General features: G+C 45.7%; 1 protein-coding gene and 1 long non-coding RNA gene across 10 annotated transcripts; one reads left to right on the top strand and one right to left on the bottom strand.

Annotated features, from left to right (window-relative positions):
* Positions 1–1,978: 1,978 nt before the first annotated feature.
* Positions 1,979–17,257, bottom strand: LOC106782116 (uncharacterized). Of its 4 annotated transcripts, XR_011428068.1 has the most exons (5): positions 16,614–17,257; positions 15,835–15,909; positions 5,530–5,696; positions 4,664–4,775; positions 3,752–4,241 (listed from the first exon to the last, which is right to left on the bottom strand). It is a non-coding gene; the product is annotated as an uncharacterized lncRNA (long non-coding RNA). The 4 variants fall into 4 exon arrangements; XR_011428066.1 differs by lacking the exons at positions 3,752–4,241; positions 5,530–5,696 and adding an exon at positions 1,979–3,626 and having other exon boundaries at positions 16,614–16,744; XR_002800991.2 differs by lacking the exons at positions 3,752–4,241; positions 5,530–5,696; positions 15,835–15,909; positions 16,614–17,257 and adding exons at positions 2,511–3,626; positions 5,206–5,339.
* SALL2 (spalt like transcription factor 2) lies at positions 9,645–22,957 on the top strand. 6 transcript variants are annotated; one of them, XM_005603211.4, is made up of 3 exons: positions 9,646–10,052; positions 18,335–18,652; positions 18,773–22,957. In XM_005603211.4, the coding sequence occupies exons 1-3, from the start codon at positions 9,980–9,982 to the stop codon at positions 21,286–21,288; spliced, it is 2,907 nt and encodes a 968-aa protein (XP_005603268.1). In that variant the 5' UTR covers positions 9,646–9,979; the 3' UTR covers positions 21,289–22,957. The 6 variants fall into 6 exon arrangements, with proteins under 6 accessions (XP_001505214.1, XP_005603268.1, XP_014589554.1 ...); XM_014734068.3 differs by having other exon boundaries at positions 18,335–21,158; positions 21,779–22,244; XM_070240407.1 differs by lacking the exon at positions 9,646–10,052 and adding an exon at positions 17,745–17,953.
* Positions 22,958–24,252: the final 1,295 nt, after the last annotated feature.

The following is a 24,252-nucleotide window of genomic DNA, read 5'->3' as shown; positions in this document are numbered from 1 at the left end:
CCTGCTTACTTGTTTTATCTCCCATACCAACTTACACTCCTTCAAGAAGGATCTGTTTTTATTCTCTTTGCATTTATGACATCTAGCACAGCACTTTGTATATAGTAACTAACTATGGACATATGTCTAACAAAAGAACGGAGGGAGGGAGGAATGGATGGATGGATGGATGGATGGACGGACGGACGGACGGACGGACAGACGGACGGACGGATGGATGGATGGATGGATGGACGGACGGATAACTTACTGCTGGTGGACAATGAGTCCAAGTCAAGTCTCCCTTCTTCTTCCCATGGAACTTTACGCCTACTCCTATGAAAGTTTCTCACATTATATTTTTGGTTTAACATTGCCCCTCTTCTCAGGGAGAGGCAGCGTCCATGTCTCAATTACCTTTGTAACCCCAGCATCTCAGTTCTCTTGTCCCTCTCTTAGTAGGAGCATGAGTGTGAGTCTATATTGACAAGTGTATATTTTTTAAATTCTACTTGCAGGTCTGGCGAGTGAAATGCGAAACGCATTTGATAAATGTTTGTTGAGAGTATAATTAACTGGAAGATCTAGCTTGGTCCTTATGTCCCAAAAGAAGGAAAGGATTTCTTTGGCCTGGGCTTGGGTTTAAATCCTGAGGTGATTCTGCCATCTGGAAATACAGAACCATGAACCTATAAGCTGCTTTGATTTTTGGAGGGACTTCTAGAGGTCGCGAACACCAGCAGGCCTGAGGGTTGTTGATGGACTTTTAACATTTTAAATTAATTTAATTCAAATTAAATCTAAATATGCAAATTCAATAATAATTACATTAAGGTCTGCAAAACAAAAGGAGAAACAACAATGTAAAGAATGCAGTCAGTCCCACTCTGACGTGCCATTCAGCGAGAACTGAGTGAGTCTCCTGCTTCTCTTGTCCCTCTCTAATATAAGCAAGAGTGTGATTCTTATTGAGAAGTGTATATATTTTTATTCTACCTACCCCCTAAATGTAGGCCACCTACAGCATCTGATAGCCACAGAAATGATCATCTGCTCCAACACCAAAGCAAAACCAGTCTCTAGTGCACTCCTTCCTCAGAGATTTTCAACTTTGACTCCAGGTGACTTTTGTCCTAAGTGATACCTTTAGAAACCAACTCCCATGGATTTATTATTGCAAGACTTTACGCAGAAATTGTTGCAATAGACACATTATGTCGATTTAATGTAGATATTCATATATAAAGCACAGGTTAAAGCTAGGTGAGAAAATCATCTGGTCTAACCTCATCACTACAGATGAGGAAACGGAGGTCTGGAGAGATAAAGACATTTTCCCAAGGTGATTTAACTGGGAAGTGGAAGAGTCCGACTAGGACCCAAGTCAATGATTTCTCCACTAAAAATGGAAATGTGTGTCATCCAAGCTCTATTTGTGAAGTGGACTTTCACTACAAACTCCTGGAGGGTAGAAAGGACATGATGTTATGTTCACGTATGTCATGCCCAGCATGAGTATACTAGGTATAGAGTAGACACTAGGTGGGAATCAAGAAATGGCCAAACTCTGATTTCACATAACTGTGCTTTTTATTTTGAAAATTACATTATACATCTTTTTAATGCTCTTATTTTAAATAGATCTTAAATTTAGAAGGGATTTCATAGTACTCTAATAGTTATGACACTTTTTGTTTTCCAAGATTTTAAATTATGTAATGTGATTTTATTGAGTTTATTTTCTAAGGCTATTTTTAGGTATGTTGGGGGTGGGAGGATAGTGTTCCTTCTTCCACTTCCAAGAAAAAAGCTAATATGGGGATTTCTAGCTGACTAAATAAAGATGGACAGCTTAGATATGATGTGTATGGAAGGATGGAGAGGTTTTTGCTACAAAGATGGGGGTAGGTGATAGAAAAAACAACTCCTCTGGAGTAACAGGCCTGTTTCTCTCAAGTACCCCTCTTTACCCTCCCTTTTCTTTCAGACTTCTATCCAATTTTTTTTTTTTTTTTTTGAAACACAGATACACCCTGGTAACACTTATCCCTTGATCAAAAGATGGGAGTAGAGGTCATTGACCCAGATATGACAAGGAAAGATCTAAACCTCATAGAGTAGAATTTGGTCACGAAGTTTCTCCTCCATCATTCCCAATTTCTGCTCCAAATCTGCTGATCCCCTTTCCTCATCTTTGTATATACATTTTTAAAGAGATATATATATATATATTTTTACATATCTCTCTCACTTTCTCTCTCTCCATATATATATATATAGACAATCAATTAGTTTGTATATATATTATATATATTATATATATATACACACAGATATATATGTTTGCATGTGTGTGTATGTATCTGTGTGTGTATATAGAGAGAGAGAGAGAGAGAAGAGAGAGAGCATCACATCATGCATAATAAATTCCTGAACCTCACATTAGATTCCATGGGATTAAGCGGATCATGGGGTCAAGAAATGTACAATGCACTTTAAGATGGACAAAGAATAATGAATCAGGCAGTATATGATCATTAAATAACATAAGTATCATATTGCGATCCAGCCTCATAGAAATGCTCACTTGCAGGGAGGCACAGAATTCTCCATAATATACACTATGCCCCTCACCATGTATCTTTAACTTCCATAAGCCAGTTGCCATTCACCTCAAACCCACAAGTCCAATGAAGTCAATATTCACAGCAGTCTTTCCAGTTCTTAACTCCTCTCTCTGTTAACTCACTCGCTATCCTATTCCAGCATCTTTGGACGTGCAGGTTGTCTGTGGGATCTTCAGCTCCTCCTAGTTCTCCTCAAGGATTCTGGCTTTGATTTGCCCCACCAGCTCTCCTTATTGAGCCATCTTCTGTAGTAAACGTGCTCTAACCAACTCCATGCGAACCATGTGTCCTGTCTCATTTTGAGATTGTAAGAGCAGGTCCAGGATCGATGAGGAGCCACATCAGAAGTGCCTAATAATCCTGGGATTACCCCGATTATGGACAAGGAACAAAGCAGTGGCATAATTTGGAAATGGAAATATAAAAAAAATAACAAAGAGATATCACCAAAAGATTAAAGTCAAAACAATTACAAAATCGCTGAAAAATAATAGCCTGGACAGTACAAGTTTCCTCTACTATTCAAAAGTTCGCTTTATGCCACTTCGCTTTTACGAAAAGCCTACATTAGTACCTGTTTTCAAAACCAAAAGAAATTTGAAGAAGATTTTCACTTTTACGAAAAAAAGCAAAAATAGTGTTCAGCGTTTGTTTTGCAGCGAGACGTTATAGAGGCTAAGCAGTCAAGCATACTGTGCTATTTCAAGTCTTCCCCATCAGCCACAGCAGCCACAGCAGCCACAGCAGCCACAGCAGACGAGGAACCTCGACCTTCGACATGCAGGCAGGCGGACATCAGAGCTGTAGACCTTAGTGAGTTAGTGACCTGCCTGCCCTGATGGATTCAGACCACAATGAGATGTTAATAGAGGACCCCACTTCCTCTCTCTCCTGCACTCCAGTCTCCTGTACCTCGCATCACGCCACCTCCACCGACTCAGCCTTCATCAGCACGGTGACTTCACCATCATCAGCACCACCACCTCTCAGCCTCCCAGTGTGCTCGCTGTCTTCTTAATTCTGGTAAGAGAACTTACACTGTACATATATTATTTCTACTTTATGTAAGCTGTGTATTTATATCATTCCTGCTTTTACTATAAGTTAGTGTTATTTTAGGTTGTATGTGTTATTTGGTATGATTTGGTAGGTTATGTTTTTGGATCTGGGAACTCTCAAATGTTTCTCATAAAAATTAACAGTAATTGCTTCCTCACCATTTCAGTTTATGAAAGTTTTCATAGGAATACTCTACTTTTGGATAGTAAGGAAAACCTGCATTTGTTTTATTTTGTTCTGTTGTGTACTAGGTACTTAGCACATAGCAGGTGCTCAGAAAAAATCTGTTGAACGAATGAATGTGAATAAATAAATTTACCAAAGGCAGATTTAAAAGATTTGCACTTAGGGTCCAGCCCCGTGGCACAGCAGTTAAGTTCACACGTTGCACTTCTCGGCGGCCCAGGGTTTGCCGATTCGCATCCCGGGTGTGGACATGGCACTGCTTGGCAAAAGCCATGCTATGGTAGGCGTCCCACATATATAGAGTAGAGAAAGATGGACATGGATGTTGGCTCAGGGCCAGTCTTCCTTAGCAAAGAGAGGAGGATTGGCAGCAGTTAGCTCAGGGCTAATCTTCCTCAAAAAAAAAAAAAGATTTGCACTTAAAATATAATTAGGAATCAATTACGCATCATCAAGAATATTCTCAGTAATTAAATTAGTTGCTGAAGGATTCCTTTCCTGGGAATATTCTCCAATGTGGGGAAGGGATTATTATCTGACTGAATTGTTTAAGGTATGAAGTTATCAGAATGGAATTAGCTCCTAAATACAATGGTCCCCATAAGAAAAAAACAAGTTCATAAATTCTAGAGAGAGTGGAGAAATTAATTTAAGATCTATCTTTTAATTTTTACTTATGCTTGGCTTCCCACTCATTCTTGCCTCATTTCTTCTCCGGTTCCAAGCTGTAGCGGAAAGGGCAGTTCCCTGGGATAAGATCTGGTTCTGCAGAACCTTTGAAAAGTCACTTAACCTCTCTTGGTCATAATTACCTTATCTGAAAAGTGAGAGATTTGGAGATGTTCTCTATGGCCACGTCCAGCTCCACAGTCCTTGGGAGTCCACTTCTTCCTCTTCTTAAAGTTCCTCCTGAAGGCTCCGACCCTATTTCCATGATAGGTTGTCAATTACTCCTATTTTCTGACATACTCAATCTATATGTTCCTGTTCCTCCAAAGACTTGCGTCTGTGACTTAACTCCTTCTTTCTCATCACTCTGATTTGTTTTCCTTCCTCATGGCTTAGTTTTCTTTTTTTTTTTTCCTTGCCTTTCTCAACATACTCCCCCCTCACCCTCACTGTTTATATCTCCCCTCCTTTGTTGATTTGTTGATTTTCTTAGAAATGACCAACCTCAGGATTCCCAGAACTTCAGGAAATTGTTCCTATAATTTCTCCCTTGAAAACACACACACACACACTCTCTCTCTCTCTCTCTCTCTCTCCCCCCACCCCCACCCCCACCCTAGCCTTCTCCCCCTGCTGGCTAGGCTCATGGCCCTTCCCCCACAACCTCCCTTTCCTGTTCCACTACCTTGTCCTCTTCACAACCTCCATTTCACCTGTACTTAACATGAGTAACATGGAGAAATGAAGGAAAGCAAAAAGAATGAGTTCTCTCCTTCCCCTTGTGCACATTTAAATTCCTGCTATCCTTGCAGAATGAACTGTGAAAAGAAACACCAGACAAGACTCAGTCTGAATGACCCTCCTTGATCTTCACTCCCTCCCTCTGCCCCGAAAACACCATGGTAACTGCCACCTGAAAGAGGCCAGGCAGAAACTGTCTAATAAGACCAGAGATTGCTTGTCAATGCTTTCTTATTTAGTAAAGTTTTGCAAAGGCACTTTTCCTTACTCGTCATTGCCTTATTTCCTTAATGCTGGCAAGATAAAGAACGTGTGGTAGCATATGTAACTAGAAGAACCGTAACTTGTTGTAGATATTTATTTGTAGGTCTTCAAATTTTCTTTGGAAGTTGAAAGTTTAGGTCATCCTCTAGATCTGCAGCCAGAAATTGAGGCCTATAAGAGAGGCAGAAATCAGTGGGATGGCAGCAAAGTGTCATATTGTGGTGACAATAACAAAGGCTGTCCAATCAGGCGTTGCTTGGGCAAATTTCAACCTGCCATTTATCAGCTATGAGACTTTGAGCAAGAAAGCTACTTTGCCTCTCTAAGCCTCAGTTTCTTCATTTGTAAAATGGGGTGTTCTGCATGGCTAAGATGAGGATTATATAATGCTTCCTTTGCAAAGTTATTTTTAAGGATTAAATGAGATCATTTATTCAAAGGGCGTGGCACACAGAATGTACCCAACCTATGATTAGCTATGATTATTGTTATCAGTAGAAAGGTTACATGTGTTTCTAGATTCCTAGTTTAGTTCTCTGGCAATTAAAACCGAATTCCCCGTAGGATCCTAACTCTTTGGAAGGTAGAAGAAATGCCTCTACAATGCCTGCTCTTCTACAAACCAGAAAAAGAGGAATGTTCAGAATAGAGTATTGTCATAAGAGAAGATGCCTCGAATGAAATGCCAAAAAATTTCCTGGACCTCCACATGACTACAGTTGTATTTTTAGGGCAAAAGCCATGATGAGTTTAGAAACACTTTTAAATGACTTAAAAGTGTATTAATCTCAACAACGTCAAAACACAGTTGGCCAACAGTAGTATATATATTTGAGAGGCATGCTATTTATTCAGACCACAGGCTGGGCTCCCTTCATGTGTCCATGGATTCCCTTGCAACAACACTGCAGTCCCCTGGGACCCTAGAGCCCATGGTTTAGAAGCCAGCAGTCAAGTGCAGTTGTCTCAAACTTGACTCTGCAAAAGAATAATTTAAGAGCTTATTTAAAAATCTTAGTCCCCAGCCCCAGAGATTCTGATTAAGTAGATCCTAGATCCGGCGTGGAGGCCAGGAATGTGAATTCTCGATAAATTCCCTATGTGATTACAGTGAGTCCAGAGGGGTGTATAGAGCTCTGGGAATTAGAATTCCTGACTGGCTCTTCATCTTTCTCTTCAAGGATCTCATTCCAATCACCTTCTCTTTGTTCCTCACAGTTCTGGGCTTCTTTAATTGGAGTGTTGCGCTGACATTACAAAACAACGTGTTGGAAAACCTCAGAGTCAAACATAATGACTGTCTTTATTTAAAAAGCAACAGTAGTCAATTATATCTCAATTTTTAAAAAGCAACAACATATCTTTTCTTTTTAAGCACTTAATTTTGAAACTGAAAATACCTTAACATCCATTTTAACTAATTCAGAGGCAACCCGTGCTCACAAATGAAGGATACAGAGATTATGCTCAAGCGGTCTGGCTTGAAAATTAGCTCCACAATGTAAACGCCCAACCATACTTTAAGCTATTCCTGAAGAGAGAAAACATTATTAGACCAATAGCCAATAGGGAAGCCACAATAGAAAATGTTGATAAAATTAGAAAATATAAGAAGGAACCACAAAGCCAGAAGAAAGAGTCCCTCTTCACCACTAACTCCCCCCATCCAGAACATTCCCCCTAGAACATGGGAAGGAACTAGGGGTAGGGTGCCAGGATAAGTCCCTTTTTCCTATCCTTTATTATCTTCAATGCCCTTGAGTGCTTCTTCAGCTTCTTGAGAATGTAAGCGCTTAGTTTACAAGGTCAAAAGACCATGGAACATTTTCCAAAAATTAAATCACCAATTAGAGAAAGAAAGTGTTGTTTTAATATTCCCTTCTGCTACTAAGTTTCCCTCTCTCTCTCTCTCACTTCTCTCTCTCTGTCTTTCATTCTCTCACTCTCTTTCTCTCCCTTCCCTTCTTTTCTCCCTCTCCCTCCCTCTCTCCTTCCCCTCCCCTCTCCACTTCACCACACACAGAAACCCCTTTTCAAAGGGGCTTTTTTCCAACTCAGTGAAGTAAAGTCTTTGCCCCTTTGTGGGGAAGGCTCATTAACATTCCCACAGCAGCATCTCTTCAAGGATTTTACTTTTGTGACTCTGTGGGGAGGTCAAGAGGCCACAGTGGAGAGGTAAAAAGAAAAAAATGGTAAATGGGGGAGGGCGGAAGAAAGGAGAGGAGGGGAAAGAACTCTTCCTTTCACAATAAGGCCAGCAAGAAGGAGGGTGGAAAAAAAATAGGAAAAGACAAGACAGACAAGACTCAGGAAAGAGACGAATATTGGACCCCCAAATCTCCCCTTGGAGATCTCAGAGAGAAAAGCAGACAGCTATGTTCCTTCTCGCATTTCTTTTCCTCCAAAAGAAGTAAATGAAGGAAATAGTGGGATGAGAGAGTGACAGGAACCAGTCTATTCCACTGAGAAATTAGAAGCTTCCTGGCCTCAGTGTTCCCCTTTCTCCTACAAGAGCCTAGTGATGACTGCACCTGTCTACTACAGGGAGGTTAACAGGATGAATTGGACAACGTCAGCAAGAATGCCAAGGGTGGACCCTGAGGGAGCCACCCAGGGTCTTGACCCCAAAGGAGTGGGAAAATAATGGAGACTCAGTGAACTCCAAATCAAAGATCAGAGTGCTTCCCAAATCTCTTCTGGTGTGGGTACCTGCCTCATTTATCACCAGCAACCTTCCTACCATCTGCTGTCTCTCTCTCCTTTTCTTAGTATTGCCACACTAGCCTTGACGGGTGTAAGGGCAGAAATGAAGGGAACTTCAAGTTTGTACCCAACACTGTGAGTGAGCTTTGCTTTGCTTTTCTCTGAAGATGCAGCCGTCAGAGATTTACATCACTAAACTCTAAAGGAGAAAGCAACTCCCACTTTCCTAACTGGTGGTGTTTCACATGCTCTCTCATCTCAGCCAGAAGAATAAAAGGTAAATAAGGTTAAAAGAGGACCTAGGCATTATAGCTGGAAGATAAGGCCCATGTGGATATTCAATGCCCAGTAGCACAGTATTACTCAAATTCAGGTAGTAATAGCATGGCCAGAAGTTAAAGAACAATAAATGAATCACCCTTAACAGTGCAGGCTGAGTGGGAGAGACTTGATTGGTTGCCAAATGACGTATTTTAGAGACGGAGGAATTATTAAAAGTCAAACCTGACATCTACAAGGAGATTCTTTCCACAGAATCCTTGACAATTGTTTCCAGCCTCTGTGAGAACACATTACAGAAAGCCTACAAATTCACTGGCTTGTTCATCACACTATTAGAAAGTCCCTTTCCATTGAGCTGAAAGTGCCCCCTGTAGCTTCCACCCTGGAGTACCATGGAACTCATCCACATCATCTTCTCAGAGATGGGAGCTGGACAGGAGTGGGAGAGACAGAAGAGCCACTGAGCCTGTTGCTATTTTAAACGAGATTCTTTAAGATCAATCACTTTTTTCACGCTAGGAGTCTGGTGGCATATTATGCCTTTAACAATATAGAGGAAAAAAAATGCTAGACTGCTATCAGATGCAACTGGCTTCCAGGCCCATCTCTGTTACATCATAGCTGTGCAACCTTGGATAGGTTACTTAACATCACTGAGCCTTTTGGTTCATCTATAAAGAGGATCATCTATAAATAGGAGTAGTAAAACCTGCTGTGCTAATCTCAGAGTTGTAATACTTAAAATATGTCACGTATGTGAAAATAGTCTATTAATTATAAACAGCTCTGTGTATATTAACTTATTATAATGACTCTTCATCTTTACTCTATGTTTTTGCCAGCCTTTCATATCCCCATTTTCAACTGGCTGACTTTTTGGCCTCATAATCAAGATATACCAGAAAGTTCTTATTTCAGCTTATACCCTAGAAACAGTCACATTATCAAACAAGGTGGCATAGAATCATGAAAGAACCAAAAAGCACTGTGAAGATCTTGGACGAAGAGTGAGAAAAACAAGCTAGGGACCCTTTCTGATCAGACAGCACAGGGAGAGGCCCAGAGCCCTGGCAGGCAGGAGAGGGTTAAATCCTTTCCTCTGCAGTACAAAAGAAAAGAGTGTGCGGAAAGATTAGGATTTTTGCTTTTACAATGGGAGCTGCAGAAGCGTAGGGAAGAAGCTGAAGAAAAAAAAGGGGGCGTCTCCCCTTTAAAGACTTGCAGAGATTGAGAGAGAAAGAGAGAGAGAGTCAGGGACAGAGAATCAGAGAGAGAGAGAGAGAGAGACAGCGCGCGCACGAGTCTGTCTGTCTGTCTCTGCGAAGGGAGAACATCTCTGCTCCACAGTGATTTGCACTGGGGGAGAGGCATCAGTTGGCTTCAGACCCAAGGGGGAGACCCAACCAGGTCACCCTGGTTAAAACTAAGTGAGCACTGCCCCTCCCTATCCCACCTCTCTCTACCCGGGAATGTCTCGGCGAAAGCAGCGGAAACCCCAACAGTTAATCTCGGACTGCGAAGGTCCCAGCGCGTCTGAGAACGGTGGGTGCCTGGGGAGGGTGGGGGAGCCCTGAGTCCAAGCCTGTGTGGGTCAGGCCAGGGCAAGGGGAGGGCACCTGGGCCATGGGCAAAACCAGGGGGAGGACTTGGTCACTGGGGGCTTGGAGAAGTTGAGATGCAGGGAGTAAAGAGATGACCTGTGCTGGGGAGAAGCCCCGCTTGGCTTTTCTCAGGATTGATTCTGTTTGTGTTGTCTGTGTTGTTTTTCTCTAGATGAAATGGAGTTTTCAAACTGGCTCTGTCTCCCCACCCAAGAGTTTTCTCCCCAGGTCCCCCTCTGCTCACTGGTCTTTGTGCCGTTGCTAAGTAACCTCCTCAGACCTGAAGACCGTCTCTTAGGGGTGGGATTTTTCCCCCTTTTCTTTCTTGAGAGTTGGGTTGCAAGAGAATGAATTGGATAAACGTGAAGGTTCCCCTGAGGGAGAAGAGAAAAAAGTTTCTCATTGTTGGGCTGAGCTGAGAGCAGATCAGAGCTCCCAGAGGGAGAGAGCTAATGTCGGTCAGATGCAGCCTGGTTTGGGGTGTGTATCCATGTCACCTGGGGGAGAGGTGTGGATGAGGGACTTAGGTTTGTGCTTCAAGGGAGCTAAAAAAAGAAGTGTAGAAGCTAACATATATGTTAATTATACATATCATTTTATGAAAATATTATCATGTTTTTTAAGTAACAGATTTTCTTTAAGGGGGGGACAAATTTCATGTATTCTTATAACATTCCGGTAAGAGGCAGACAATGGAGCAACTAGGGTGTTCAGAAGTGGCATTGCCCCAAGTCTCAGAAACAGAGGCACAGTCAGGACAAACACCTAGGTTTCTCAATGCTCAGTGCTGGCGGAATTCACTCCACTAAATTAGGGTTTTCCAAACTTGCTTGATTGTGGGTAGATCTGGGCTACAATCTGGGAATCTCTATCTTTGCAAGTGTCCAGGTAATTCTTAGGATCAAGCGAGTTTTGGACATACTGGTATGGCTACATATGTTCACACTGTGAAAGTCTGGAAGTCCTGGCTCAGGGACAAACTATTTATTTAGCAAATAGTTGATTCGCCCAACAATGTAGTGTGGCATTAAGTGCAAAGGTTCTAAAGCCAGACTTTCAGGATTCAAATCCTGGCTCTTCCACTTGGTTAGCTGTGCAACCTTGATTGGTTTACCTTGCCTCTCTCTGCCTCAGTTTCCTCATCTGTAAAATAGGGATGAATATACTAGCTACCTCATTAGGTTACTGTGAGAATCGAAATGAGATAGTGCATGTAAAGCACTTGGAAAAATAACTAGCATAATAAGTGCTTATGGTACGGTCCCTAGCATCAATAAGTACTTAATATGTGTGAGTATTGTTATTATTATATGTGAGTACAGTGGTACTTCCTGTAAGTGCTGAAATATGACCAAAGCTCAGAAACCTCTTGGAAAACTTCAGCATTTCTTTATAAGATGTGTGCCATGAAAAGCTCTAGGATAATGTTTTTGCAGTAACTAAAACTAAATCACAGATTGACCTTACCTTTTCACCTTCTGTAAAAAAATAACTTGAGCTCACATCAGGGCTCCATGTGCTACAGAACACCCTTAAGAGACATATTGTGATCTGGATGGAACACATCCTCCTCAAGTCACTGCTTTGCTGGGATCCCACTGTGCCCATATTTAGAGGTTCATGGTGTTAGCATCCTTCCCTCCCGGGACACATTAGCCCTCCTTAATGCTGCTGCAGACCGGATGTTTCCTCCTCCTGCTCGACAGGAGACTTCCCCTAGAGCCTCAGAGTTGCCTCATAGCCTTGCTCCCCTGCTGGTTGGATTGTGGAACAATACTGAATCCCCCCACCCAAGAGGCATCCTCTCCTCTCCTCTCCTCTCCCCACGTCTCCCAAGTCTTCTCACCCATTCGCAATACCACTCCTGAGGAAAAATCTGCAAGGGCGTCAAAAGAAATCTTTCACAACTGCCCTGAGTGGATTCTTAGGCCCCCTGAGCTATAACTCCCACCTCGGGCCATGAACACTTGGGGGGGGGGGGGTAGGGGGATGCTGCTGCAAAGCCATCCCCATAGAAACAGTGCAGGCTTGAATCCAATGGCAGCAATAAATTCCAGTTGAAATTTTGCCATTGAGCCACAAAAGTCAGAAACATAAGTGTAAGGAGCAAGAAAGCAGTAGTAACCTCTTAAGATCTGCCTGAAGAAAGCCTAAGGGTTTTCTGATCAGAATTGTCCTGAGAGTGAAAGATCCAGGGCTACATGCAGGACTTGGAGTGTCACTGGGTCTCATCTGTAAGATGAAGCAGCTATATTGGATAGATTCTAAAATTCCTTCCTGCTCTTATATATAGATTTCTCCTTCCCTCCTTTTCCATAGATTGGGTTTCTGTTTGCTTATGTGATCTTCAGGCTCCTGACTTTTCCTTCTACCCCAGAAACATTTTCTTGTTCTGCATGCCTCCAAATTAGGTAGGGAGGGCTCTTATCTGGGGGAGGGCTCTTAGGTGTGTGTCATTTGGTGTCCCCGTGAAACGATGGACATCATCATGAGCATCAGCAGACATTTATTTAGTAGGCTAAGGTGCCAGTAAGGTTTTCAGGAGTCTTTGCCTTCTTTTAAGCAACGTTTACCCTATGTGACAAGCAAATGCTAAGCCTTTGTTGCACATTTTAAAAGCCTCATCTCTGCAGTGACGTAAGACGTCACCAAGAAACAGTCTGAAAAACCTACTTTCCAGCCCTGTCTTCGCTCAGCTTCCCGGACCAGAACACCAAAACCTAACAGAACAGTTATAGCACATAAGTGATGAGAAGGAAATAGTCTATTTACTTAAAAGCTCTGGAGAGAGAAAAAAATTTCTCTCTCCCCTACAGAGTCTAGAAATCTGGATTAGAGAACATAAGGGATGTGAATAGGGAAAATGTAAACTAGTACATCTGGGAAATAAAGGAAACAATCAGAAACCCAGATATTTAGTGAGAAGGAGAAACCAGGACAACAGCCAAACAGATCTAGAGGGAGAAATGGAAGTTAGCAGACATCAAGAGCAGCAAAAGGGGAAAGAAGGCAAAAATAGAGTTTTAAGGGCTCTGTTCTCTTTATATCTGGAAGTAGAGAGCAGCATCTCTCAGACTATCAAACCCTGAGCCTTTCAGCCCTAGGTATCCCTGGGTCAAAAGGAAAACATTTCTGAGTAGATAGAAAGTAACTCAGGCATGGTGCAACAGAGCACCGGAGCAGGAAGCAGAAAACCTGGCTTGCAATCCAGCCTGGACCTTGAAACTGTGTGACCTTGAGCAAGTCCCTTCTTCTCCGTGGGCTTCAGCTTTTGGTCTTTAAATAATAACACATCACTAATATTTGCGGAGCATTTACTCTTTGTCAGGTACTATGCTAGGCCCTTTATGTATTTCTTCTTTTTTATTCCTCCCAACTCCTCCTTATTACCTCCATTTTTAAACACTTTTTTTATTGTGGTTAAATATACATAACAAAGTTTACCATTTTAACTATATGTAAGTGTAAAATTCAATGGCATTAAATATATTCACAATGTTGTGTGACCACCACCACCATCCATCTCCGGAACTTTTTCATCTTACAAAACTGAAACTCTATACCCATTAAACTATAATTCCTTATTCCCCTCTCCCCCCAGGCCCTGGCAACCACCCTTCTACTTTCTGTCTCTGTGAATTTACCAATTCTAGGTACCTCATATAATGGAATCATAATAATGTTTGTCCTTTTATGTCTGGCTTATTTCACTTAGCCTACTATTTTCAAGGCTCATCTAGTGGTCGCATGTATCTGTACTTCATTCCTTTTTATGGCTATACCTCCATTTTAAAGAAGAGAAATCCAAGCCTTAGAGAGATTAAGAAACTTTCTCAAAGTTACAGAGATTAGAAAGTGCTAGAACTGGGGCTTTAAATCAGGTCTGTTTGATTCAGAGCTGGCACTCTCAATCACTGTGCTCAATGAAAGGGTCAGATCTCTAAAGTCCCTTCCAACTCCAACATGGTATGAATTTTATGTTAAGTGCTGAGTCCTCTGATGTCAGAAAAATGTCCATAAAAAAACCTTTTTTTGGGTTTGACCTAAGATATTCCCGTTCTGGAAACAAACATATTTTTCTCACTTAGCTACCCTGGGTCACATGCAAAATCTGGATAGCTTACCGGATGGACAAATCATTGTACTTGTTTGTCTAGTGTGTTGCACAGGCCATGGGTACATTACTAGGTGTGGGTGGCAAAGGAGTATGTGTATATATTTAGGAGAGACAAGTAAGGAAGAGAAGATGGGACAGTCTCCCTTAGAAGTAGTCTATAGCACCAGTTACAGAGCCAATTCATAATTATGGACTCTACCAATTAGCGTTGGTCCAATGCTAACAGTAATTTTAGGCAGGTGCTTACATAGTGCACTTTGTTTCTTTAGTGGCTGGGTGATGCTTCACCTCTGTAGAACAAAGCCTTTCATCTAACAATTAGAAATATGGCTCAAGACGCACATACCTGGGAAAGGTAACATAGTCACTTAAATTCACAGTCAGATATAAATCATATCAAATTCTGTTCATGGAAGCAGGATACAAGAGAGCCTAAGTGTGGCTGTGGGCAGAGCAGAGAGGGAGCCTGACAGGAAGATTTAGCATTGAGCAGCTCATTTTGCCTATGTCCTGATTTTGGCCAGGTTGAGCGCAGGTAAGATTTGGGAGGAACAGGGTGGAAAGTTTGATGGGAGGGGCAGTTCTCCGATAGGTACTATGATTCTCATCCTTGGCGGCACATTGGAATCACCTGAGGAGCTTTACAAATATACTGATGCCTGGATCCCACCCTCAGGGATTCTGAATTAATTGGTCTGGACTGTGGCCTGGCCATCAGAATTTTTCCGGTAATTCTAATAGGCAGCAAAGTTTGAGAACCACTGCTCAACTACTCCACCCACTGTGCACTGCCCACCTATTTTTCTCTTTGTTCTCCCCAGCCATTCTCTCCTAAGCCTAAAGCCGCAGTGTGATGGGCCACCAGATTTAGACAGTCCCCTGGGTTCCCTTTTCCTTGTCATTTCAGCTCTTTAAAAATTTAAACAAGCATGTCCAGGTCTTAGTCCTATGTCCGTCCCAGACTTTGCATGTGACCCAGGAAAGCTTACCTTACCTTATCTGCTATCTAGGGACACAATTACCTGCTTAGTTTATTCCTGTATTTATGACTTCATTCGTGTCTACCTAAGAATCCTGCCCCCCTTTTCGGGATAGGCAGTGAGTGCAAAGTGCTGAGAAATAGAGGGTTCCTCTTACAGGTGGCTGTTGATCCGTCACCTTTCACCAGGGACTAAATTTACCTTAAAGAAGAGCGCAGATCAAATTCCGCATCAGAAAGCAAGTTTCATTAAAGAGCAAGAAAGGGGACAGTGTTTCCCAGGAGAAGATGAAAAGAAAAGGATTTCTTTTCTTGTCGGAAGACTTGACAAAACAGCAACTTGATATCAAATGTTCAATGCTAATTAACAAATGCTCAGTAGAAAGCTTCCATCTGATTCCCTCTCCCTTACTGAGGCCAGAGAGCAAATGGCAGGTAGGAGCCACACAGGGCCCTTTCTCTAGCATTAGGGAAGTCACATAATGTTGATGGGCTTGAGAAAGCCCTGGACAAGAGTCAAAATTCTGAATGCTTTCTTCACTGAATTACTGTGTGAACTTGGAAAAGTCACTTAACCTCTCTAGCTTCGATTTCCCTATCTGTAAAAATGAAAAACACTGCACCAACCTGTGACTTGCCGTAATTGAAATAGACTCTCCTCTTCCTCATTGTAAGGGTCAGGCCTGGAAGCGCACAGCTTACCTGTTTCAAAGCCACGATTCACAATGTTAAGATCCTTATGATTATCTGGAGTGTCAAAACATAATTCAGTAAAATGTTTTTGATTAAAAAAGACAGCAAAATTTATATTGAAAAGCAAAGTGGATATTACTAATACTAGGTTGTTTCAGCTTCCCACAAAAAGATCCCCTACCCTTGACATATACCAATGATATTAGCCAACGTCTTACCTCAGAAATTAATAAGATTAATAAGCAACATGAAAAATAGATCTAATTTTACTATTTGTGTATTTCAGGTTATTTTGATGGGCCACTGACAATGTAAATTCTCTAATCCATAATATTCAGGATTCCTCCCAAAATTTAAAGTCCCACATGCACATATTAATATTATTTGTAAGAGTTTTTCAAGGTTGTGTCCCCACAATATTTCTCTGAGGAAGATAGCACAAAGACAATATTGCCAGTTTACAAAAAGGGAAATGGGGGCACAGCGTGGAGTGACTGACCACCGTGCCTTAATTTACCAGCCAGGCGAGAACAGAAGTGGGATTAGAAAAACGTGGGTTTACTGATGCCCAGCAAACCACAAAACTGAGGATTTGCGGTCACTTCCTATAAGTAAGGTAAACTCTTAGAAAGTGGGAAACCCATTAAGACTCCTTTCCAGGCAGAAAAGGAATTCTGAGTACCTGGTCCAGGAGGCATCTCACCCCTACTTACCTTCTCTCTGAAGAGGAGGTAGCTTCTGTGGTGGTGAGGTAAGTCATTTCTAGGCATTCAAACCAGGTTGGGGCTGAAAGGGGCTTTAGACACCAGAAGCTGCCTGGTGGCTCCTTCAGCATTTTTTCCATTGTTTCAGGAGGAGCTCCCCTCCCCCCAGGTTAGAGCTAGGTGGGCCTCTGTAGGTCTCTTCAGTCTCGCATCTCCCCAAATCCAACTGCCCTTCATAGTGACAGTGTGTGTGTGTTGCAAGAGGACAATGGAGGAAGAAGGTTAGAGGAGAGGGTACTAAATAGGAGACAGCTCCTTAAATAAGCATGAACTCTATAAATTAGGTGTGGTCCTGGTGATTTGTGGAGTAACCATTCAGCTATTATTCTGGGAGAGGAGGGGCGGAAGGTAAAGGGGTTTAGTGTTCCTCAGAGAGGAGTCCTGAAATGACTTCCTTGGAAATTCTACCTTGCAGCCTCCCACCCTGAGAAACTTGTTTTGTGGAGGGGATGGGGGTAGGGTGGGAATGGAGGTGAGGGAGACAGGACCAAATATGGGGTATTTTGGCGCCTGTGTGTGTGTGTGTGTGTGTGTGTGTGTTGTGTGTGTGTGTTGATGAGGGATGGATGTTCTGGGCTCCCCCTCCCCCTCTGGCCTTCAGACCTCTGAGGCGATCAGACCACCCTCTCTGGAGTCCACGTTTTCCAGGCTCAGCGGATCCTTTATCCAAAGAAAAATAAGAGAAGCCTATCGCTTTGCTCTATTGAGCAAGGCTGTGTTTCCCACTGTGCCCCCCTTGAGCTTGCTGGAGGGGGGGTGGGGAGGGCAGGCCCGGGCAAAGACATCTGGGATGGGGGGAGTTGGCAGAGGGCAAGGAAAGGTGGACCCCCGCCATGCCCCACAGCACCTGTCACTGAGCCTCCGGAAACCCTCCTAGGCCCTGGGCTCCCGCCCCCATACACCCACCTCCGGCTCCCTGCTCCCTCCTCCTCCAGCTCCCGCCACCCTCCCCAGCAGCTCCTCCTCACAGACTCCCCTCCCCAGCAGCTCCTCCCCCATCTCCCCTCTCCCAGCTTTCTCGCTCCAGCTCCTCCCCTCCTCCGCGCCTCCTCGCTCCCCTCCCCCTCCTCGGCTGCTCCCTGCCCCCGCCGCCGCCGATCTCCATCTCTGCAGTCTGGGCCGCTGGGTGCAGAGGCTGCCGCAGCCCCGGCGGCTACTGCCGCCCGCAATCCCGATATCCATTGTCTCCCACTCCACCCGGCACTCTACCTCCCCCAAAACCATGGCGCACGAAGCCGGGAGGAGCTCTCGTCTCGGGGGTCCCTGCGGGGAGCCGGCGGAGCTTGGAGGTGCGGTAGGGCCCGGCCCGGGCAGGGGTGGGGGTGGAGGGGACGCGCGGGGGTAAGACTTTCGATGGACGGGGTAAAATGCACAGTTCTCTGCATCGGACCCCGTCCTCACACCCTTCCTTGCGCCCGCCGGTGGCCCGGGATCAGCGGGGCGTGGGGGTCGGACACGGGAGGGCAGTAGCTTGCGCGTGCCCGCCCCTCCCCATGCTGGGGTGTCTCTTGTCCAGGCTGGTCAGGACTGAGCTCTAGCCTTCTGCATGGCCTGATGGTGAGCTCATCTCCCCACCCCCAACTAGCGGTTACTGGGCTCGTTGTTAATTAGAGCCTCTGTATAACCATCCCAACCGCGCCACCCACGCTCTCTCCTTGTCTTCTCCCCAGGTGATGCTAGCGAGGAGGATCACCCCCAAGTCTGTGCCAAGTGCTGCGCTCAATTCACTGACCCAACTGAATTCCTCGCCCACCAGAATGCATGTTCTACTGACGCCCCTGTAATGGTAATAATTGGGGGCCAGGAGAACCCCAACAACTCTTCGACCTCTTCTGAACCCCGGCCTGAGGGCCACAATAGTCCCCAGGTCATGGAGGCAGAGCACAGCAACCCCCCGGATTCTGGGTCCTCCGTGCCCACTGATCCCACCTGGGGCCCAGAGCGGAGAGGAGAGGAGTCTGCGGGGCACTTCCTGGTCGCTGCCACAGGTACAGCAGCTGGGGGAGGCGGGGGCCTGATCTTGGCCAGTCCCAAGCTGGGAGCAACCCCATTACCTCCAGAATCCACCCCTGCACCCCCTCCTCCTCCACCTCCTCCTCCACCCCCAGGTGTAGGCAGCGGCCACTTGAACATCCCTCTGATCTTGGAAGAGCTCCGGGTGCTGCAACAGAGGCAGATCCATCAGATGCAGATGACTGAGCAGATCTGCCGGCAGGTGCTGCTGCTTGGCTCCTTAGGCCAGACTGTGGGCACCCCTGCCAGTCCCTCAGAGTTGCCTGGAACAGGGACTGCCTCCTCCACCAAGCCCCTGCTTCCCCTCTTCAGCCCCATCAAGCCTGTGCAAACTGGCAAGACACTGGCACCTTCCTCCTCCTCTTCCTCCTCCTCCTCCTCAGGGGCAGAAACGCCCAAGCAGGCTTTCTTCCACCTTTACCATCCACTGGGGTCACAGCACCCTTTCTCTGCTGGAGGAGTTGGGCGAAGCCACAAACCCACCCCTGCCCCCTCCCCAGCCCTGCCAGGCAGCACAGATCAGCTGATTGCCTCGCCTCATCTGGCATTCCCAGGCACCACAGGACTACTGGCAGCACAGTGTCTTGGGGCGGCCCGAGGCCTTGAGGCTGCTGCCTCCCCAGGGCTCCTGAAGCCAAAGAACGGAAGTGGTGAGCTGGGCTATGGGGAAGTGATGGGTCCCTTGGAGAAGCCCGGTGGACGGCATAAATGCCGCTTCTGTGCCAAAGTATTTGGCAGTGACAGTGCCCTGCAGATCCACCTGCGTTCCCATACAGGGGAGAGGCCCTATAAGTGTAACGTCTGTGGTAACCGCTTTACCACCCGCGGCAACCTCAAAGTGCATTTCCACCGTCATCGTGAAAAGTACCCGCATGTACAGATGAACCCTCACCCAGTGCCAGAGCACCTAGACTATGTCATCACCAGCAGCGGCCTGCCGTATGGTATGTCTGTGCCGCCAGAGAAGGCCGAGGAGGAGGCGGCCATGCCAGGAGGAGGTGTGGAACGCAAGCCTCTGGTGGCCTCCAGCACAGCACTCAGTGCCACAGAGAGCCTGACGCTGCTCTCCACCAGTGCAGGCACAGCCGCCGCTCCTGCGCTCCCTGCTTTCAATAAGTTTGTGCTCATGAAAGCAGTAGAGCCAAAGAGTAAAGCAGATGAAAATACCCCTCCAGGGAGTGAGGGCTCGGCCATCACCGGGGTGGCAGAAAGTGGCACAGCAACCCGCATGCAGCTAAGTAAGCTGGTGACTTCACTACCCAGCTGGGCACTGCTTACCAACCACTTTAAGTCCACCGGTAGCTTCCCCTTCCCCTATGTACTAGAGCCCTTGGGGGCCTCCCCCTCAGAGACCTCAAAACTGCAGCAACTCGTAGAAAAGATTGACCGACAAGGAGCCGTGGCAGTGGCCTCTACTGCCTCAGGAGCCCCCACCACCTCTGCCCCTGCAGCTTCATCCTCAGCCTCATCTGGACCTAATCAGTGTGTCATCTGCCTCCGGGTGCTGAGCTGTCCTCGAGCACTACGCCTGCATTATGGCCAACATGGAGGTGAGCGGCCCTTCAAATGCAAAGTGTGTGGCAGAGCTTTCTCCACCCGAGGCAATCTGCGTGCACATTTTGTTGGCCACAAGGCCAGTCCAGCTGCCCGGGCCCAGAACTCCTGCCCCATCTGCCAGAAGAAGTTCACCAATGCCGTTACTCTGCAGCAGCATGTTCGCATGCATCTCGGGGGCCAGATCCCTAACGGTGGTACCACGCTCCCTGAAAGCGGGGGAGCTGCCCAGAATGGCTCTGAGCAATCTACAGTCTCTGGGGCAGGGAGCTTCCCCCAGCAGTCGTCCCAGCAGCCGTCTCCAGAAGAGGAGTTGTCTGAAGAGGAGGAAGAGGATGAGGAAGAAGAAGAAGATGTGACTGATGAAGATTCCCTGGCAGGGAGAGGCTCAGAGAGTGGAGGTGAGAAGGCAATATCAGTGCGAGGTGATTCGGAAGAGGCATCGGGGGCAGAGGAGGAGGTGGGAACAGTGGTGGCAGCAGCCACAGCTGGGAAGGAGATGGACAGTAATGAGAAAGCAATTCAACAGCCTTCTCTGCCACCACCACCACCACCACCACCTGACAGCCTGGATCAAACACAGCCAATGGAGCAGGGAGGCGGTGATGTTGCAGGAGGCACGGAAGAGGGGGGCAAACCGGAGAGGAGCTCAAGTCCGCCATCAGCACTCACCCTAGAAGGGGAAGGCAGCAGCATCCCCTTAGTGGAGGAGCTGAGCATGCAGGAAGCCATGAGAAAGGAGCCAGGAGAGAGCAGTAGCAGAAAGGCCTGTGAGGTGTGTGGCCAGACATTTCCCACTCAGGCAGTTCTGGAGGAGCATCAAAAGACCCACCCCAAGGAGGGGCCGCTCTTCACGTGTGTTTTCTGCAGGCAGGGCTTTCTCGAGCGGGCTACCCTCAAGAAGCATATGCTGCTGGCTCACCACCAGGTACAGCCCTTTGCCCCCCATGGCCCTCAGAATATTGCTGCTCTTTCCTTGGTCCCAGGCTGTTCACCCTCCATCACTTCCCCAGGGCTCTCCTCCTTTCCCCGAAAAGATGACCCCACCATACCATGAGCCTGTTTTTCTTAACTGCTCCCCCTTGACCCAGGGAGCAGAAACTGAGAGCTCTGTAGAAGGACCTCCAAGGTTTATGAACCCAATTTGTCTTTTTCTCTGAGTTCCTACATGATATGTCCCTAGTGACTTTTCTCTAGTCCCTGAGCTTGGAAATCGTTGTGCTCATGGGGTGATGACCCCCTGAGGAATTTTTCTTCCCTCCTCATGCATTGTACCTGAGGAAATTAGATTCTCTACAGCTTTCACATTCCCAAGGGAAACCCTCTCCAGATTCCCTGGCGTGACCCTTCTCCCCTCTCCTCTCCCTTTCCCTTTGGCAGGTGCACCTGAGCACCCACATTTGAAACTGCAGCCCAGCCCAAAGGGACCAGCAGCTGTCCCTGGAGGGCCCAGTGCCACTCCTCTCTGGTGACCAGGTCTACCTGCAGGACTTGTTGTCCCAGGACATTCCCACCCAGCTGGTGAGGGTGGGTCCCCTGTTTTTCTGGAACCAGTACATGGCTTTCCTGTCACGTGACCTGCCCACCAAGCCCCAGAGTTCTAGCTCCACCTCCACTACCACTACAGGCCTGGCACCATCAGTGCTGTTTGGCCCAGGAACTGTGGCTGGGAAGGTGCCTCCAGCAACAGGATCCAGAGAGGCCAAGGAGAAGAGAGCCCCCCTCTTCCTATTTTGGCTTCCTACATCCAAGGCAGAGCCTGAGAAGCCCATCATAGAAGAGAAGCAGCAGACTGCACAATCCTTTTTCCCCCTGTTCCAGAAGGTGCCAGCAATGAAGATACAACAGTATCTGTATCTGGTGTCTCAGCCCTAGGGGGTAGGGAGAAATGAAGGGCATAGGACAGTCATCCCTGTAAACTCCTTGCTAGCCACATTAAGGAAAATGTGTTGGCTGGTCGATGCGCCAAGACATCTCCAGCTTCTCATATTCCTTCATCATGGCCTCTCAAAGTTAAGAAACAAGCAGATTTCTTGCCAAGAAGTCTCCCATGGGATATTTTGGGAAAGGTGAAGTTCATATCTTTAACAAGCATTGTTGGTGAGGGTAGTTGAAGGAGTAATGATGGAGAATTGTGAAGTGTTGCTAAAGCCTAGGGCTTGCTGGAAACCTCTATGATTAAGAAAGGGACATGATGTCAGGGAGGGGACCTTGAATTCTTGATTGGATGGATCTCATGAATATTCTTTTGGACTAATAGTGACTTAATGTGCGGCAGTGCACTATGGATCATGGGTGATTTCCTAGCACTAGTGTGCTTCTAGTTTTAGGTAATTCCCTCCTTTATTCCCTGGCCCCCTGTATTTTCCTCATATTTCCCTCTCCATGGCCCATTTCCTTCCCATTTTTTCCTGTCTATGGACCGGGGCTTGTGTCTTTGCCACTGTCTGGTTCTTAGAGTCCCAGACTTTAGGAGATGAGCTCCAGGTGCCGTCCTCCCTGCCTCTTCGTCTTGTAATGAGATGTAGTATTTACTGTTAACATAGGATCATTTGGAACCGGAGTTCTAAGGAGGAGAGAGTGGGGGTCCTGCAGCTGACGGACTTGAGTGATGGCTTCTCCTCCAAAGGTGTAGACTCCAGAACTTCCTAACATAGTAAAATGTGAAGAGCAGACAAGGGAGATATTAGTGTCTTTCCCTTTTCATTAAAGGTGTTTTAACCAAATATTTGTGTGTTTCTCCTTATTTCATGACTAAATAGCCAGCTGGGGTGTGATATGGGTATTCCCTAACATTGAGATTCCCTTCCAACCTACATCTCCTGCCAAAACTGAACATATGGTGTTGAAATATTTAATTTATTCAGCCTTGTCCTAAAACAACCTCCAGTGAATGTAATTTCCCTGAGGAAATGGTGTTTGTCTTCTCAAAATGTAGAGGATTTGCCCAATGTGTGCAGACATTGTCTAGGTTATCTCTTTGCCTAGAACCTTCTATTACCAGGCTTTGTTTTTTGTTTTGTTCAGAGGTTGGAAGCTGTTTCTTTATTAGTCTTTCCTGAACCCCAGGCTAGCCTAGCTGACATCAGTTAATCTGCAGAACCAAGATGAATTCATCTTTATGATCCTTGAGATCTGATGTTGTAAACAGAAAGAAAAAAGTAATTCAACTCTAATAATTTCTACAACAAGGTAATATAAAGGAAGATTCTTAGCAAAGGAAGTACATTGGGGGTGGGAGCATGAAATGAAGTGTGTGTGTGTGTATATATATATTTTTTTCACTTTGTCTCTCCACAACATGGTAAGGTTCACATTTGACTTTTAAGACCTTGCTTTCCTAAAGAAATCATTCTTCAGAATTTTTTTCTTTTTTTTGCATTTGTAAGATTATAATACCAGTGAATCTTAGTGCTAAAGGGATGGGACTGGTAAAATGATTTGCCCAAAGTCACTCAGCCAGTTAGTGGCAGAGTTGGATCAAGAACCTGGGTAGGCAGAATCCCAGTCTTAGCACCCCACCAGTACTTGCTTCCTCCTAGGTCATTAAAGTCTCTTGATATGAGACTGGCTGGAATACAGAAGGGAGGAAATGAGTAAACCTATTCTTGGCTCAATTCAAGGTACAGAACCCAGGTTTGATTCTAGTTGCCCCCACCAGAGCAGTAAGGGCCCCCTTTAAAAGGTACTGGTGAAGAGGAATACATAGGAATCCTGTGAAGGCGACTGGGGAAGAAACAGCTCCTGTCTCTTTAATTCCTGGTGAAGCTTTATAAATCTGTTTTTCCTTTCAGCCTATGGAAGGAGGGGGGTCACCAATCCTTCTATTCCCTTTACCTCCTCTACCCGCATTGGACATAGATAATGCCATTTAACTAATTAAACTAGACTTGCCCTCTGTTTAGATGCCAGTTCCCATTATGGTAACAGCTGTCAGTGAGGCTTCTGCTGATGGATACTTCCTTGGCCAGGTCAGCGCTGAACCTGACTCCCCGCCCCCTCCTTCATAGCTCTACTTTAT

The sequence above is a fragment of the Equus caballus genome, chromosome 1 (genome assembly GCF_041296265.1).
Source record: "Equus caballus isolate H_3958 breed thoroughbred chromosome 1, TB-T2T, whole genome shotgun sequence".
NCBI classification, from domain to species: domain Eukaryota; kingdom Metazoa; phylum Chordata; class Mammalia; order Perissodactyla; family Equidae; genus Equus; species Equus caballus.
Note: the sequence above shows the minus strand (reverse complement) of the source record. Positions and strands in the feature narration are given on the sequence as shown.